Source organism: Poromitra crassiceps, assembly GCF_964638095.1.
Source record: "Poromitra crassiceps genome assembly, chromosome: 23".
Classification (NCBI taxonomy): Eukaryota; Metazoa; Chordata; class Actinopteri; order Beryciformes; family Melamphaidae; genus Poromitra; species Poromitra crassiceps.
Window position 1 is genome coordinate 17,122,770 of NC_139639.1, and position 17,500 is coordinate 17,140,269.

The window sequence follows — 17,500 nt, forward strand, 5'->3', positions numbered from 1 at the left end:
ACCCATCCCACATGTCCACTCTCTTTCTCGCTCCCACCACATTTCCCTCACACATCCTCGCTGGCTCCACCCACCTGATGATGTGAAAGATGGCCGATATGAGGAGCTCGTTGTAGATGGCCACGGCCATGTAGCGCGGCTCGTGGAAGGCCGAGGGCACGGTCCGGACCGCGTAGCACAGGTACACGCCCCACAGCAGGAAGAGGAACTCAGCTGGGGGTAAAAAGCGACAAAACATAGACCAGAGGTGGTCAATAAAACTCCCAAACTCTCAAAATCACACAATTAAGTCATTTACTGTAGTCTATTATACAGATTCAGCTTCACTTTTCTTGCCACATTAGGTAATAATCAGATTACATGAGGAATGTGACTTAGTGTGAGTAAGCAGCATAGCGGTCACATCAATAGTCAGAAGACAAAAACAATACAGAAAGACAATCGTTAAAAATGAAAGGTGCAGTCCAAGCTTCCTTTTCTTAAACTAAGTGAATAGATCTGCCAGAGGGGTTAGCACTTGTTTCCAATGCAAATCAGCTTGTAGTTATACAGTATGAGTATCATCCCATTGGCATCATCTTTTGTCTTGTTTTAAGAAAAATACGATTTGAAGGTTAAACATGAGACTTATGACTTGTTGAGTATGGACTTTTTTTTGCAGTGAAAATCTTTAGGCATCGATTGAGTCTCTTTTGATGTGCTTGCTGCTCTGCTGCTGCACTGATGAGAAGCAGTTTGGCTAATAGAGCACATTATAGGGTATGGGGACTTATGTCTACAGCAGTAATTGCAGCAGGCTCTCTCACACACCGATGCCTCCAGTGTTGATGGGAATAATGTAGTTCCTAATATAGCAGCTCCTCATTTAGCATTCAGGTGAATGATTAAGCCCTCCGCTGCGTGTCGGGCTCAATCATTCACCTGTCGGTCATTATTTCACCAGTAATCACCGGCTCACAATACATTATCCCTTACATAATGCAGACTTTGAACGCATTGGAATTTCAAAACAAATCGGTTGTAAAGATTGAGCATGGCGATAGTTCTGGCAGGCCACAAAGTCAAGCTCTGCTCACAAACCCAGCCCAAATCAGCTGTTTCCCTTCTAGGTATTCAATGGGCAAATCTCATACAGGGCGCCCAAAGCTGCTTCATCTCCGCCTACTTTTTTTGGCTTTCTCTGCAAGCCGTTTGTAACCCGCATCCACCCCAGCTCCTCCTTTCATACTCTGTCTGACTTAAACAATGGCATTTCTGTTGCCATTGTTGCTTGTTCTGTTCTGTACCAGGGGGTCTTTGCTGCTGCTCTTCCTGCCTCAGGCTTTCCATGATGGTAACAACACATGGAAGGGCAGGAAGCTCCCAGAATCTGCTGCTGCTCCCAGAACAGAGCCATACCGGCAAATACAAATATTGCATAAGGTAGCTAATAAAAGTTTATTTTTGACTATAGTGGTCCTGACAGAAATCAATAGCTTTATGACATGTTCCTTTAGGGATGCTGCATTTGTGATGTGATATTGTGTCTTGAAGTGATGGGAAACATCTTGCATTGGCTGCTCTCTGGTGCGGAATACTGTAACAAGATGTTGTTACGTTTACTACCAGTGAGAAAAAAAGAACATATTTTCAATCAATCAATCAGATTGCAATATACTTAAAGACCCTGGCAAGCAAAATGAACCAACCTCGTCTGTCAAATCTGAGATAAAAATAATAATAATAATGCCGCCCCCTCCCCAGCCTGAGACGATACTCGCACATGCGCTGTGGCATTTGGCATTTGAGCTGCAGTTGAGGAGCCTCGAGACCTCAAGCTCCAGGGAGAGACAAATCGCGTTTTTACAAATTGCGTTTTTTTAATGTGTGTTTCAAAAGTCCGATCACGGCAGTTGTTTGCGCTCGTGTTTTTGTATCTGTTGGTGGCTATTTTCAATTATTTTTACAACATTTATGGGTCTCAGGGAAAGAGCAGACTCAACGCTCCAGCAGCACACATAGGTTTGGGTGTGTGTCATGCAGCATGCTGGATTCTCATTGGCTATCCATACGCCCCCACAGTCTCACAGCATAGAATAGCATTGAGAGCATAGATCATTGCTGCTCCTCATTTTATATGGCGACATTCAATTTAGTTCAAATTTGACTGTGTGTTTGTTTAATAACAAATGTTTCTGTGGTGTGACAAACTCAAAACACATACCGGTATTTATGTTTGGTTTCCAGGGACTTTAAAACAAGTAAACAACTGTTAAGTCAGAGGTCTCTTCCTCCCACACAGTCTAACTAGTAAGGGCTTGCGGTTTGTACTGTCAGCTGTAAACAACACCAAGACCAATGCCCATGTTGCAATGTTAATTTATGATGTCTTGACACTGATTAGAGTCCATTAATATTCATGAATGGGCCTGCTCTATGAATCATCACTAATTACATGGTACTTAGCTTCTGAATTGGGATGCAGGGAGAGATGTTTGCAAGAGGGGACGGATAACAATTTTAATTAATACAGATTAATTACGGATTCAAATTAATTACTAGCCTTTGACATATCGATACCCCCCCCCCCCCCCATCAGCTCCCTTTTGCCTTACATGCAAGTGAATGGGATGATTGATTCATTTTGGTGAAATTGCACAGTCTCTAGTCGGCATTATAAGATTTACATGAAAAACAAGCCAAAACAAAGAAAGAAAGAAAAGCGATGTGATAAGCGCTGCGGTAGTGTGACACGTGCAGGGGCGGGTCCTGTCCTCCGGTCGACCCTCGGCACAACGGCGCGTTCTCCCCCGGCTGTCAGAAGGAACAGTGGGGCTCCCTCGCTTCTCGTCTCCTCTATGACACAAACCCACACAGACACACATTTGGTCTGGTGCACAGTGTTCCCCTGTCCCGTCTCCACCGTGTCCCTAGCTGTCCTCCATTCAGCAATTCTCTCCTCTCCTCAGCGAGTCCTCTCCCCCCCCCCCCCCCCCTGCTCAGATGGTGGAAAAGTCTCAGTGCATCGCTGCCCACATCCTGTAAGCTTCACACTTCACCGGCTTCACTCCCCCCCCTCCCCTCTCTGTCAATTCTCAGAGTAAGGCCAAGCAGCGCCTCCCCCCCCCCCCCTCCCCTCTCTGTCAATTCTCAGAGTAAGGCCAAGCAGCGCCTCCCCCCCCCCCCCCTCCCCTCTCTGTCAGTTCTCAGAGTAAGGCCAAGCAGCACCTCTCAGGGATCTATCCTCTCTCTCTCTCTCTCTCTCTCTCTCTCTCTCTCTCTCTGTCTCTCTCTCTTCCGAAACAGGATTATTCTGCCCTGCTGTCAGACCGGCTTCAGTGAGGTGCCCATCACTGCCACCTGCCTCAAGAACCTGTCATTAGGAGGCTCCTGTAGCAGATACACCCGGGCCATCTGGGCCGTCGCAGGATGCTGCGACCGACAACTTCTCGACAACGCTCACTTATTCATTCTAACAGTTGGATACCGAGAAATAATGTAAAGGTCAACAGCGCTGACCCTACGGCAAATACCAATTGTTACATTTTGGTTCGTTGTCAATCTGAGGCATGGTTGGGAATATAATACATGAGCTTGGGGTTTATTTCTCAATTCTCTATATTTTTTATTTTTCATAAATCGAGAAACAAAGGTTACGCAAATATTGTAATCACTGATATGTGTATTGGTCCAATTAGGAAGAAACAATCTTTGCATTTTTCACAACGATTCTGTCAGCGGGCTGTCTCACAGAAAGGCCACAGCTGCTTCGCCCGGCGAGCTCGCTAAAGAGGGCGAGCCATTTGTGGACGCCGTCAAAGTCTGCACATAAGCAACCGTGGAGGATCTGCTTTCAGGGGATGAAAACAGACAGGGCAGGATAAACTGGGTAAAGAAGGTTCTATTATCGGATTCAACAGCGGCGGGTAACTTTGTGCGAATTCAGCTTTTCAACATAGCTTTTTCAACTTCAATCTGTGGATTACACAGTGGCTACTGACAAGTTGACACCTAATTCAGTCGCTCTCTTTATTTGGGCGAGATGTAACGAGGAGTGCCACCGACGATGAACAAGTGAGGCCAGGTTTGAAGCTGTGAGAGGCTTCTAAGGGCCGTCTATGCTATGTTCATTTGCATCTCATTTCGCAGCAGAGCATCTCTCCACCTTGCGTCACTGCATCATTCATTAGAGCGTTTGTGTGCAAGACGAGGGGAGATGAAACAGACAATGGCAATCATCCAAATTCTCCACCACATCCAACCAACCCTGAGTTCACAGCACCGGCGTGTCAAAACGCTGCATCAGGAGTAAGAGGCCGTATAAACAGACTCATTACAGCACAACGGTGGCTGTTACTTGTGCAGGAGAGGCAGTTTATGTTCTCTTGGAGCAATTTCATGCCCCGCTTAAAATTGGCGCTTCTCTCGAACCAGCAAATCTGTCTAAGTGGAGGAGTTTATCAAGTTCATACAAAGTCAACATTCCATGGCTGGCTCGTGTTGTTTTTCTGCATTTTGAACAAAAACATTTGAACAAGCTGCAAGCTTCATCGGGTTCACCTGGACATATTCTGTGCTGCTGATCGGAGGGGTTCATGCGATTACACTCCCCCCACACTCTGTGATACACCTGCTGACTGTCAACAATAGATGCACCGCTCTCAAGGACTGGCTGGACATTTCAAAATGCAGCTGTTTCTATTTGTATGCAACCCATTTGCTGTCCAGTGGAGGCGGAGACAACAGACAAGGCCACGCTCCAGCTGGAGACGCTGCAGCTCAATTCACTGAAGAGGCACTGTGTTGAGCTTTCTGAACTGTAATGGGCTGTTTACCAGACCACAGTCAGATTGATTGAGACTTTACTTGAACCAAATGCACGTTATCCTTTACACCCTGAAAAGTCTGTCTTCTTCAAGAAGATACAACCCCTGCTGCTGTCAAGGCAGCCCAGTATATCTCAAGAGCATCAGCTCACAGTACTTGTGCTTTCTACTTTTCTATATCATTTGATGATACCGTACATATTGGAAATGGCACAGTTTGTGCTAACTGGGCACTTACGCGATGAAATGAGAGCTAGAAATCTCTAGTTCTTACTGATGAGACAACGCATGTGTAACTGAACTTATATGGTAACTGATGAGGTGTGATTGATTCACACAATCAAGTCGAATTTCAAAACCAAAAGATAGCGTCGACTGTGTTACCAGCACAACAAAATGTCTTAAGTCTTTTTCCCAATTTTCCTATCCTTGTGATTACATTCGGTTCACATCTGTGTAGAAATACAACACACAGACACTGACAACACGCACACACTGACAACACGCACACACTGACAACACGCACACACTGACCGACAGCCATCATGTAGTCCCATGGGTCCAGCAGACACATGCTGAACTGCAGCCTCTCGGGGGTGAGGCCGGCGGTGATGAGTGCCCGGCTGGGCTCGGGGCTCTGGCACACGGCCGAGGTCCAGGCCACCAGGAACCACAGCACCACCCCGAGGATCACCCCCAGCAGCCGCAGCACCCGCCAGCTGGTCATGTAAGGCGTCCTCTGGGCCGTGCGGGACAGGAACACCTTCAGCACCCTGCAGGGAGACAGGGACAGCCGCATCATCCCACCCTAACACCTCACGCCCCGTGAGATAATAATTAATAGTGAAATAACTCCCGCGGGAATCACACGGGAATCCCGGGACCCATGGGACTCCCGGACAAATGTCAGCCTCTACCGTAGATCTCTTTGTCAACTGTTGCCTCTGCCCTGTGCTGGCCTCTGTGCTCTCTTTCACCTACAGTATACCTTCATTCACACACACTGACATATAGAACCGTAGCGTAGATCTCTCTGTCTCTGCCCTGTGCTCTCTCTCACCGAGCTAGGGAAGAATCACAATGGTAATTTTGTGAAGGGAAGACTTTGGTCCTCCTCTCCCATCTCAGGAGCAGGAAGTGAGTGTGTGCACTTGAAAGTAGACAAGTCGTCCTGATGCCAGAATGCAAATGTGCCTATTGGCAAGACTGTGTGCATGAGCATGTGTGTACAAATGTGTAGATTGGGATGGAGCTGTATTATACATTGAAAAAGGCTATTTCATCAGGCAAGTCAAACTGGAGAAGAGAAGAGAATAGAACAGAACAGATGTGACGAATCTATCTATAGGACCGTGCCTTGACTGCACTATCGTGTGTCTCCTTATTGCTATTCTTACTATTCTTACTTTTTTCAAGTGAGCCGGCAAGAAGTCCCATTACTGCAACTATAAATGCTGCTATTACCACTAATGGTCCTGATACGGCTGCTGCTACTCTGGGGAAAACAATAAAACACAAAACGATGATGGAGGGGTTGAGCTCAGGTTCAGACGGAGCCTCTAGAGGGCAGCATACAGTACCTGTACAGCTTGAGGATGACGGTGCCGTACATGACGGCGAAGCCCAGCAGGCGAACCCACCTCAGGAGGATACAGCGAAACACACTGGGATGGAAGTACAGGATCATTACCTGCAGTGACACGCGCACACGCACACGCACGCACACACACACACACACACACACACACACACACACACACACACACACACACACACACACACACACACACACACACACACACACACACACACATTCTCTATCATAAGATGTAAGCAGGCTGCAACGGTTTTCGATAATGTTGAAAATAAAACTTTTCAGGACCACTGACTTAATGTGGAAACGGGTAGATCATCAGAATTTCGTATGACTTGACTTGTGACTTGCTTGACCTGAGCAATGACTTGACTTATAGCAGGGACTCCACTTGGCTTGCTTGATTCTCACCACATGGGACTTGCTTGAAACTTGAAAGTTAAGACTTGATACTTGCTTGTGATTTGCACGTGTGACTTATTCCCACCTCTGGTGTGTTGTCTCGCCCACTCTTCCTTGCTTACGAGAGAAGGAATCGCAATTTGCAAATGGAAAATGAGGTGAAAATGAGTGAGTCTGAAACATGTGAAAGCGAGCCAGAGGCAGATTTGGCCACACAAACATCTCACACCTCCGCAGCTCATACTGACACCTTCCAGCTGTATTCTGTATGAGTAGGTGGAGCCTATTTGTATGTGTGTATTTGTATGTGTAGGTGTGGATGTAGATATGTGTCTTTTGTCTGTTTTTCTCTTTGCCTCTGTGTGTGATTTGTAAAAAGAAAGCTTTGACAACCCAGCAGGGGCTCGGAAAATGTCAGCCTATAATAATATCCTGCTTGGTTTTCGGTTTGGTCTCACTCATTACTGTGGCAGGCTAGACTGCAACTGAGGCTGAAGCAACACGGCACACGCCAAACTGAAACGATGAGTTTTTCCTTTGCTCATCTTGTGCAGACGCCTTTCTGCCCGTTTTCATTTCAGAGCCTAAGTGTGTATCTCAGCAGGGGGGCCTCGGATGTGAAATCTGCGGCGACCCGATCGAGGCCGAACTCCACTGATTGTGTTCAGGATGATGTGATGTGATGTGGAGGAGATGTTCAGGATAGCCGGTGTGATGTGGAGGAGATGTTCAGGATAGCCGGTGTGATGTGGAGGAGATGTTCAGAATAGCCGGTGTGATGTGGAGGAGATGTTCAGAATAGCCGGTGTGATGTGGAGGAGATGTTCAGGATAGCCGGTGTGATGTGGAGGAGATGTTCAGAATAGCCGGTGTGATGTGGAGGAGATGTTCAGAATAGCCGGTGTGATGTGGAGGAGATGTTCAGGATAGCCGGTGTGATGTGGAGGAGATGTTCAGAATAGCCGGTGTGATGTGGAGGAGATGTTCAGGATAGCCGGTGTGATGTGGAGGAGATGTTCAGGATAGCCGGTGTGATGTGGAGGAGATGTTCAGGATAGCCGGTGTGATGTGGAGGAGATGTTCAGAATAGCCGGTGTGATGTGGAGGAGATGTCCGGCCTTTGACTCTGCACTCGCTTCCACTGAAGCTGAGAAAAACGGTTTTGCCCATCATGGCCGTCTTGGATACTGTTCAAGCATAACTGTTTCCTGAGTCTACTTAGTGTTGCGGTCTAATGTGCCCTGCATAATTCACAGAAAACCTACACATGAACCTGAGCTTCAGCTGTTGGAAGACCCAAGAGATGATTCCATATATGGGCCATCTGACATTATGATAAACATAATATCCATAGAAACTCTTCAAATCCTATTTTACTTTATGAGAAACATATTTACATGTGCTTGAAAGCAAAATTAATATAACACGCAATTGTGTTTTATCCACAATTCAATTGACCCATAATTTAATTTGTGTGTATTATTTGAATAGGTTTGACAGATTTGTAAATGTTAAAAACAGCAGATGGAGGTTATATGAGGATATGGTCTTTAAATTGACAGTTTACCCATCTTCATATTTACCACTACATGGCAGCCGTGTACAGAGCCCAGCATTAGAGTGTGGAAGCCTGTGGATTGCAGGTGGTGATTCATCCCTGAAGCATAGGAGAGATGGCAGGTATCCTGGCCTGGCTAATTAAGCTTAAGTAACAGCGGCACCTGCAACCTCTTTTCCTCTTCCCCACGGCAAAGCAGCAGAACATCAAGTTAGCAGCCAGCCAGCCTGAAGCTGCAGCAGGCTAGAAAGCACACGGGTATTTAGGAAGAGTAGTTGTGTATAGTCTATATATGCCGCCTCCAGCAGGAGAGGCAGGTCAGACAAAGGGGTGAATATATTTCACATTTATGCAGTAAATTCATCTGACTGTAATGTGATTGAGGCTTCTTCTGAATGCCGTGTATATTCGAAAATGGCATGTGAACATAGACAGTAAACCGCACCGCTGGCCATTTTGGTGCCCTAACCATTATTGCTTTGTGGTGCCCCCTCTGCCAAGTAAAACACACAAGTGCAATCTTCTTTAAACCGCAATTAATACAATTATGTGATGATGATGATGATGATGATGATCATTCAAACCTGATATGATAAGCAAAACGTTATATTTAAATGTACATTCATACATGACACAGGCTTTTATTTGCTTCAATCACTGAACTCAACCGGCCTAAATTTGGGACAGACCCTTAATTCCTTTCTCACAAAACTCTTGCTCAGCAAAGATGGCAAATACTATCAAATAGTTTATTTAAACCCGTATGAATATTAGTTGTATAAAGGTTTGATCGAATAACATTAATTACCGCTAAAAATCATTAATTTGATCTTGCTCCGAGAGACAGCCCATCTATAGAGACCCATGTGTTTTCGTTTGGTAAATGAATAGACATCTTTGTTTTCACTGTTTTTATCCTCACTATCCATCCATTTTAGCATTAAAACCTCTCCAAACCAGGGGGCGTCGCGTCGCGGTGGCTCACCTGGTAAAGCTTAGTGTACCACTAAGGCTTAAGAACGATGTCCACCAGGGGGCGTCGCGGTGGCTCACCTGGTAAAGCTTAGTGTACCACTGGCTTAAGAACGCTGTCCACCAACTGTGTCCATGCAGCTGCCTGAACAGACCCACACCCATGTAATCTGCAGACACATGGGATCCAACAAAAATAGAACAGGTGCGTATTTTTTCTGGACCGCATGTATTGCCCATCTATTAACATGGGCGAGATTCTGTTCCGGCAGTTTTACCGGATCCGCACGGGGCCATACCGCATGTACAGTACATTGGCTTTTAGTCCTTCGCGTGGTCGACCCGGGTTCGAATCCGACCTGTGGTCCTTTGTCATATGCCATCCTCTCTCTCTCTCTCTCTCTCTCTCTCTCTCTCTCTCCTCCCACATTTCCTGTCTGCCTACTGTCAAAGGCAAAAATCTCCCCCAAAAAATTTATAATAATAATAAAGAAAAAATCCAAAAACAGCAAGATGAATTCCACCCCGCTCTCCTCAGTTTGTCTGACTTAAAGCCCAGAGGATGGGAAATGTTTCTCACACTTTCTGATTAAGAATGTGACCCCGCAGAGTCGAGGCGGCGATGGGTTTCTTCCATCCCCATCCTCATCAAAGCCTCGCACTGCCAAAGCCCGCCATTGGTATGCTGCTCACAGGAGAGCCAGGAAGCCAAGTCCATACCCAACAACACCAATTATCATCGTTCCCTTTTTACGCTCCACTACCGGCTGTGAGTCACTGTTGCAGCTCAGCATCTCAGCAAACTGATTGGTTGGCAGCTAAGACACACACACGCTCAGCTCAGCTCAGTTTGCCTTAGTCCTATGATGGGCCGTGGGCAATCCTTTCATTGGCAGCCTTTCTTGCAGGTTCCAGATCTCCTCTCCAGTCTCTGATGTTGTCTATCCATTCTGTCTTCCTTCTCCCCCGTCGTCCTTTCGCGCACACCTCTCCCTCTATTGTTGCCAGCACTAGGCTATCGCCTCGTCTTTTCCAGTGGTCATATTTTCTCAGCTTCCTCTTCTTTACTTCCTCCAGCATTCCTTGCTCTACAGTTATTCCCACTTTCGCCCTCACCCAGTCATTTGTCCGTCTCTCCTTCCAACTGACTCTCAGTACTCGTCTCCACAGCCACAGCTCGAAGACCTCAATCATCCTTTCCTCTGCCTTCCTTAAGGTCCAGCTTTCACATCCATACAGCGCGACGCTCCACGTCAGCGCTTTTGCTAGCTTCACTTTCAACTTCAGGCTTAGATCTTGTGATTTCCACACTTCCGTCAGGTTTGCTGCAATGCTCCTGGCCTGTCCTATTCTTATCTTGATGACACACACACGCAGGTATAGTCAAATAAAGAGGACTATATTCCATAGTGTTATACATATTCATCTTGGAAACAGCTCCAATACATCAGCCAGTTGCATTTCAGGGACATTGTAGATCATTCTATCTTCAGAAATATGACACATTTCTCAGCAACCGTCTTACCATAACTTGAGCTCATTATGTGCTTCATGAAAAGGAAAATCTTCAATTGACCCATCTGACAAAATCCGATCCAAAACACTGGTAGCTAACATGACTATAAGGATACTTGTGTCTAACACTGGAATTCACTCCAGCTCATTTCAGTTAAGTCATTGCAATATTCCTCCTGTGAGCTCCTGAGAAGCAGCGCAGCACTTGAGACAGATGTGCTCAGTCCAAAAATAAAGCGGACAAAAGCAGCGGAGGAGCGAGAGCCATACGTGCTGCTGGAGGAAGAGAACGCAGCCGAGGCTGAAAGTGAACAACCCTTTAGAGTTCAGCAGTTCACCAGGTGCTTGGTTTTCTTTCAAACTCCCTCTGTTTCACTCTCTCTCTCGCTCTCTCTGTGATCATGTCCTCCATTCTCTTCCCCCAGGCTCTGTTTTCTCTCTCTCTCTCATGCTAACCTGTAGTTAAGATTAGCTGATCCTCCCTAGCGCCTCCTGAGCACATGTCCAGCCTTCCAGCTCTCTGCTCTACCAGACAGGCCAAAACAATAAATCACCTCCGCAAAAATAAGGTAGTTTTCACACCTGCCTTGTTGGGTTCGGCCGAATCGAACTGTAGTTGTGTGAACACCGCAATCGCACGCGGGTCGCGCACTAAAACCGGACCAAACAACCGCCCCGAGACATCTTTGAAGAGCTGGCCTCGTTACGGTTCCAAATCAACTCTGGTATGGTTCGTTTGTGGTGAGAACATAAACTCTGGTATGGTTCGTTTGTGGTGAGAACGAGATCCGACCTCGATCCGATACAACTGCAAGAAGCAGTGCACATTTTTTGGATTAAAGCAGCTCCCGTAGCCAGCTGCACAGTGCGTAATGGGCTGAGGACGAGCATCTTATTGGTTAAAAACAACGTCTTCATTCTTCACATCCTGTTGTGGTTACTTGTGAAACTGCATGGATCACATTTTTGGGACATTTGCTTGATTGCAATCGTCAGCAGTTTGGACTGGGCCAATTTACCTCACTCGTCTCGTATGGCAAAGGATCTCATCATGCAGAGCCAACCTTCTGTGATAATTGCCTGCTTGCAGCATCTTCATTATTTATTATTATTTTCATCTTGACAGATGCCTATACTGTATGCAGAAGTTCTGAGGGTTCTGTTTGATTTTTACCAAATTACCGCTTGTTAATGACACAGCTGGCCGAACCTTGCATTTCAGGTCGTGACCTTTGATTGACTGATGATAAAAGGTTGGCACAGGGAATTGACGGTCAAGACTTTGTGGATAGGAGAAATTTGATTGACAGAAATCGGTTAAGAATTTGGGGAGGATACGCATTCTGGACTTCGCTGCTGTGGCGCGCGCTCTCTCTCCCTCTCTCTCTCTCTCTCTCTCTCTCTCTCTCTCTCTCACACACATACACACACGATTACGCAATGCCAAATAAGGACAGAGCACCCGGTCGTGACCATAGACTGTGTACAAAATAAAAAATAAATCCAGACAGTACAACATACCCATATGTATTCTTACAGTATAATATCAGTCGTCAAAAATCTTCTGGCCAATCTGGGAGGGTTTGCTGCTCCCTATCTGGACCGTTTGCTCTTTGGGTGGTGTGAAACCAAACCAAACCATCTGAAAAACAAAACAATGTATGTCGCTCCTGCTCCGACCCAAGGAACTGGACTAGGCAGGTCTGAAAACGGCCTAACAGGTCAAAGTAGGCCTTTCCTCGCATGGGTTAATTTGCACAAATGCAAGAATATTAATCCACTGACAAATGTGCAAGCCAGACACACATATACATATACACACACACACACAAACACAGACAGTGGCACACCCTTTCTCCAGTGCTCCCCCTGTGGACTACAAAGTCACAGGGGGACCTGCCACATTTTTCTATATCGCAGGGCCAAGGTGGCCGTCCTGGCTCACATCCCCGCCTCCCCCATCAATTAATCAGCAGATTTATTTTTAAAACAACTTGTGCTAGAACTTGATGGACTGTTAAAAAATGCATCGAGCGCCAGTGTGGAGCAGCTGCGCCACGCTTATCCGAGGAGGCTGCGGTGGCAGAGAGGGCGAGCGGCAACAAACTCACAAACTGCAGGAGACAGAGAGAGAGAGAGAGACACACAGAGAGAGAGAGAGACACAGAGAGAGAGAGAGAGAGAGAGAGAGAGAGAGGGAGGATGTGGAGGGGGGGAAATTAAAGGAAAAGATCAGCATTGAGAGAAGGAGGGACCGAGATGTAATGAAGACAGGAAGGAAGTTGCAGGCAGAGAGAAGGCAGTCGCAAAGAGATGCAGGAGAAAAAGAGAGGAGCGACAGCAGAGAAGAGGCCAGGAGGAGACCCTAGAGAGTGTCTCAAAGTGCGTGTGAATATGAGAGTGCACTAGAATATTTGGGGGAGGAGGAGGGGGAGAGAGGGTTGGGGAACTATCTTTGGGATTTGTGAGATTTGAACTGGGTGGATTGGCCAGACGGACGGACAGATGGCCGGAAGGGTGGACGCAAAACCAAATCCACTGAGAGACATCACAACAGAAAAGTTTTCGTCGAAGCTGCAATTACAAATGAGTTTGACTGGTATTCACGACATACAGTACGGTTGTTCCTGCGGTTTAAGCCCGACAATATGAGAGCACAAAAATCAGTATCCCGAGTCAGCCGGGAGCTCTGAAGCTCTTTCTTCTCAACAGATTTTTATCTCTGCCCAAAATGGCAAACACCCAGGAGCAGTCTTTGTGTTTGAGGAGAGCAGCGCCGCACTCTTGGCAGCCTGTGCACGCCATTTGAAAGGAACAAATTCCCCCGGTTCCATCAGATCTCACCGTTACATGGCGCTCAGATTTCTTCCATCTGTCATAAGCACACACACAAACACAAACACACAAACACACATACACACACACACACACACACACAGACACACACCCCATTAAAAACGGGCTTCTGAGGCTGCCGCGCTCCAGGTGCATTGTGGGCCGAGTGCAATAAGCGTGGATGCACTCACATATTCAGACATAGGTTGGGTCAAACAAAGGCTCCAACTGTGATGATGTCTAGACCAATGGTCTTCAATAGGGGGTCTGGGACCCCCAGGGGGTCCACAGAGGCACTGCAGGGGGTCCTCCAATTTTTGTCAAAGTAGTTTGTGAAAATTATTTTAGACAAACAAATCCAAGCATTAATAGGCAATAATAAGCTACTTAACAAAACAAAAATGATTTACAAAGTGAATCTGATGAAGCGATGTGCAAAACACATTCGCTCCTTCTTGCCTTTTTAATGTAATCTATTCATAAAAAGAAGCGTCAATGCTGGTGTGTGCTGGATTATAAATGTTATTGTTATTTAAATGCAACACATCTTTTATTTGTAATCATAGTGGGTTCCTGCTCTGTTTCTCTATCAACAAAGGGGTCCTTGGGCTGAAAAATGTTGAAGACCCCTGATCTAGACTGTTACACTGTCCACAAGAACCTAATGGCGTCTAGCAGGCACCTAAGAGGCAGCTGAGGGAGTTTATTGCTATATTCTATTATGAACAGATAGGGTAGTTTGATGTAGGGTGAGAGCGAGCAGCAGCCCCCTTCTACCTGGCTTCTACCTTCTTATAGGGCATTGATATGACCACTACTACTGCCTTTTAGTAGTCATCGACTACTAAAAAGGTCTCAAAAACAGCCACTAAAGGGTTAACTACCGTAATGTAGGTGGGACCAACCTGGGGGTATGTGAAATAGCAGAGTCCTCGATTGGCTCTGAGAGGCAATGAGCCGCTAAACCTCGACAACTTGTCTGAGCTGGAGATAGCGACTGTTTGACTGCAGTAACAACATGTAGATGGGAGTCTTTCCCTGTCTCAATACCTTAAATTCTGTTTATTTAACATGGCATCATGTAGAAAATGATTGTTCAAACAAGTCTATATGCTCAATTTATTTATTATTGTTTATTCCTAAAACCACAGGGAACGATTAGTCGACAATGATGCACAGTGGTTTTGATAGTCGACTAGTCTGTGAAACCCCTACCTACCTATAGCCTACCTACCTGTTGATGTTTAACAGGAAAGTGAGTTACAATCCCCTTATTTTAAGCACAAAATAACGCACTGAAGGAGCAATATATTGACTCAATGATTCATTGATGGGCGTTACATAAAATCGTAATGGAGACTTACAGGCAAGTACAGCAGTAAAGCCCCGAACAAGATGGCCTGCAGCAGCAGGAGACCAGATGCCCGGATCCTCTGTTGATGAAAAGAGAGAGAGACAACAGGAGAAGCAATCAATCACAGACAGAGGGGGATTTGATGTGTTTAGGGGGTGACAGAGGATTCTCTGATGTTATTAATCTAAAGGCTTTTCCTCAGCTGCAGACAGTGTATGGGGACAGCCTGGTCTCACGGAATTTTGTAAAATTTAAAATAAGAGTCTCTGTGCATGGAAGGTGTGTTCCCCCTGGGTTCCCCACCATGAAGGATTATATAGAAGAGAGACACGATCCATCCTGCCATCCCTTCAGGACCTGCAGCGGTCTAATAAAATCATGGCCGACCCCTCCCACCCAGCACACTAAAACTCTTTGAGGCACTCCCCCTTGGCAGGAGACTGAGGTCTGGCAGGACGTCAGCCACAGTTGTTTTAGTTGCTGCCTGCTTAACTATTAGCCAAACTTTTTCACATTATTAACATGTGAAAGGCCAATTCATGGTGTGACTTAATCCTTTCGAGGTGGAGGAATGTCATTTTCATATCATCTGTTTTCACAATATGTAATCTGCATTTCAGAGTTTCGAGCTCATTTCACAAAGTTTTGAGAGACTGTGTTGTTGGGGGAACATATGGAGGAGAGGGCCGTTATTTGCCAGCCCATCACCATGAATCCAGTGAGCCAGTAACTGATCATTGCTTTTCAAAGAAACAAGAAATGGTGCAAAGAGTTGTAACTATATTGCATACGTGCCTCGTTCCAAACAAACAAGCGTAGAAAATGCTGAATATTTAGCATTTTACAAGTTTTGCCTTTCCCCCAAACGACAACACAAGAAAAAGTGGCGACAGGACTCGGCTGGGTTGGATTTAATTAGCCATTATATCCTAGAAGATTTGTATGTCTTTTATGCAAATTCACAAGGCTCCAGGGACTTTTCATGTGAACTGCTGTGAAGTGCTGAAGTGTGGGAGATGCAATAACACAAACGTCTATAAATAGCACACCACGGTAGGATGCAGTACGACTCTGCTGAGGACTGACTGTAATTAGACTATACTGTGACGACCACACATTCATTTTACTTTACTTTATTCTATTGGCAGAATGCAAATTATGCAACATCTTTGCATAAATGTAATAATTAATATATTTTTTTAATTAGTGTTTAGGAGTGTGCACTGAGGAAAAAAAATCAACCAACATCTCTTTAACCTGGCTGCAATAAATAGCTGAAATCAATGAAGCTGTCCCCTGCAGCAAGCATGTAAAAACACATAATTATGAATTATAAAAGATAAATGCACAGCAAATAAATCTACATTTCTAAGGCTCACTAGTCACTACCCCCCTGGGAAAGTTCTCTTATCTTATCTAATCTGGGACAGTTATCTAATTTTGCGACCATTTATTGTGAGATCTTGTTTCTGTAGGCGTTGCTTCTCTTTCATGTGTAAAGAGCTCTAGTTAAATAGGCTGCTTTAGCTGGAGGCTTTTGGATCCGCTATAATGGGCTTTTGTTCACTGATCAAGCACTACACAGTGCAGAGGTAGAAGCTAGAAGTAACCCCACGCCTCCATAAAGGGCTTGTCTTCGAGACTGAAATAAGTGAACCATGGAATTAGCATAAGGATTCGGTCGCGTCAGTAGTGGACAGGACAGAATAGTGACCTCGGACCACTTGCTTCTGTTCACCTTGTTCCTCTTGAAGTGGTAGACCAGCAGCATGCTGGCCAGGTCGAGCAGCATGCACAGGGCCTGGAAGGAGGCGAGGGTGAGCCGCAGGGCCCCGTGCTCCTGGGCCAGGCAGGGGCTGTCGTCCCGGCAGTAGGGGCAGCCGTCCCGACACGGCAGGCACTTGCTGGACACCTCCGAGCCCCTGTCCTCCTCCTTGTGGGACCCCGCCTCCTTACCTGGGGAGGTGATGGCACACACACCTTAGTTGAGGATATAGACTGTTTCAACTTGACAACATAAACAATCTAAATTGGCCCTAGCCCTATACTTCCTAATGCAGTGTTTGCTAATACAATAATGGACAGGAAATACAATTTAGTCCAAACTGTTCCCTAGCAACGGAATTCCAGTCAAACGGTCTATCTATACAATATAATCTGCCTTCTATTTTGGATATATTTGAGGTATAATTTAAAGAAAACTGTAATGTTAAGAGAGCCTCCCAGTGATTTCACCTTTAGCTAAACCACGCCTTACCCTTCACCTCTAGGTGACCCATGCTATATTCCTATAGCCTCATTTAGCTCTTGTGTGATTTGCTATAGCAGCATGTGGCAGAAGGCACTTGGAAACGGTTGCCCGTCGAATGTTGTCGCTAATTACCTTTCCGCGCATCTCAATCTAGAGTGAAACATGACAAACGAGCAGTTTAACTGGATGTGCGCCATATGTTCCATGATGGAAG

General features: G+C 45.9%; 1 protein-coding gene across 1 annotated transcript in view; it reads right to left on the reverse strand.

Moving 5' to 3' along the window:
• The window catches only part of gpr158b (G protein-coupled receptor 158b), a gene marked incomplete at both ends in the record, with an annotated part of 56,190 nt that overhangs the window by 10,051 nt on the left and 28,639 nt on the right, over positions 1 to 17,500 (reverse strand). The window contains 5 exons of the mRNA XM_083659356.1: positions 75 to 213; positions 5,340 to 5,578; positions 6,386 to 6,495; positions 15,046 to 15,114; positions 16,774 to 16,991. Coding sequence (XP_083515482.1) covers positions 75 to 213; positions 5,340 to 5,578; positions 6,386 to 6,495; positions 15,046 to 15,114; positions 16,774 to 16,991 — 775 coding nt within the window. The remainder of the gene's footprint in view (positions 1 to 74; positions 214 to 5,339; positions 5,579 to 6,385; positions 6,496 to 15,045; positions 15,115 to 16,773; positions 16,992 to 17,500) is intronic.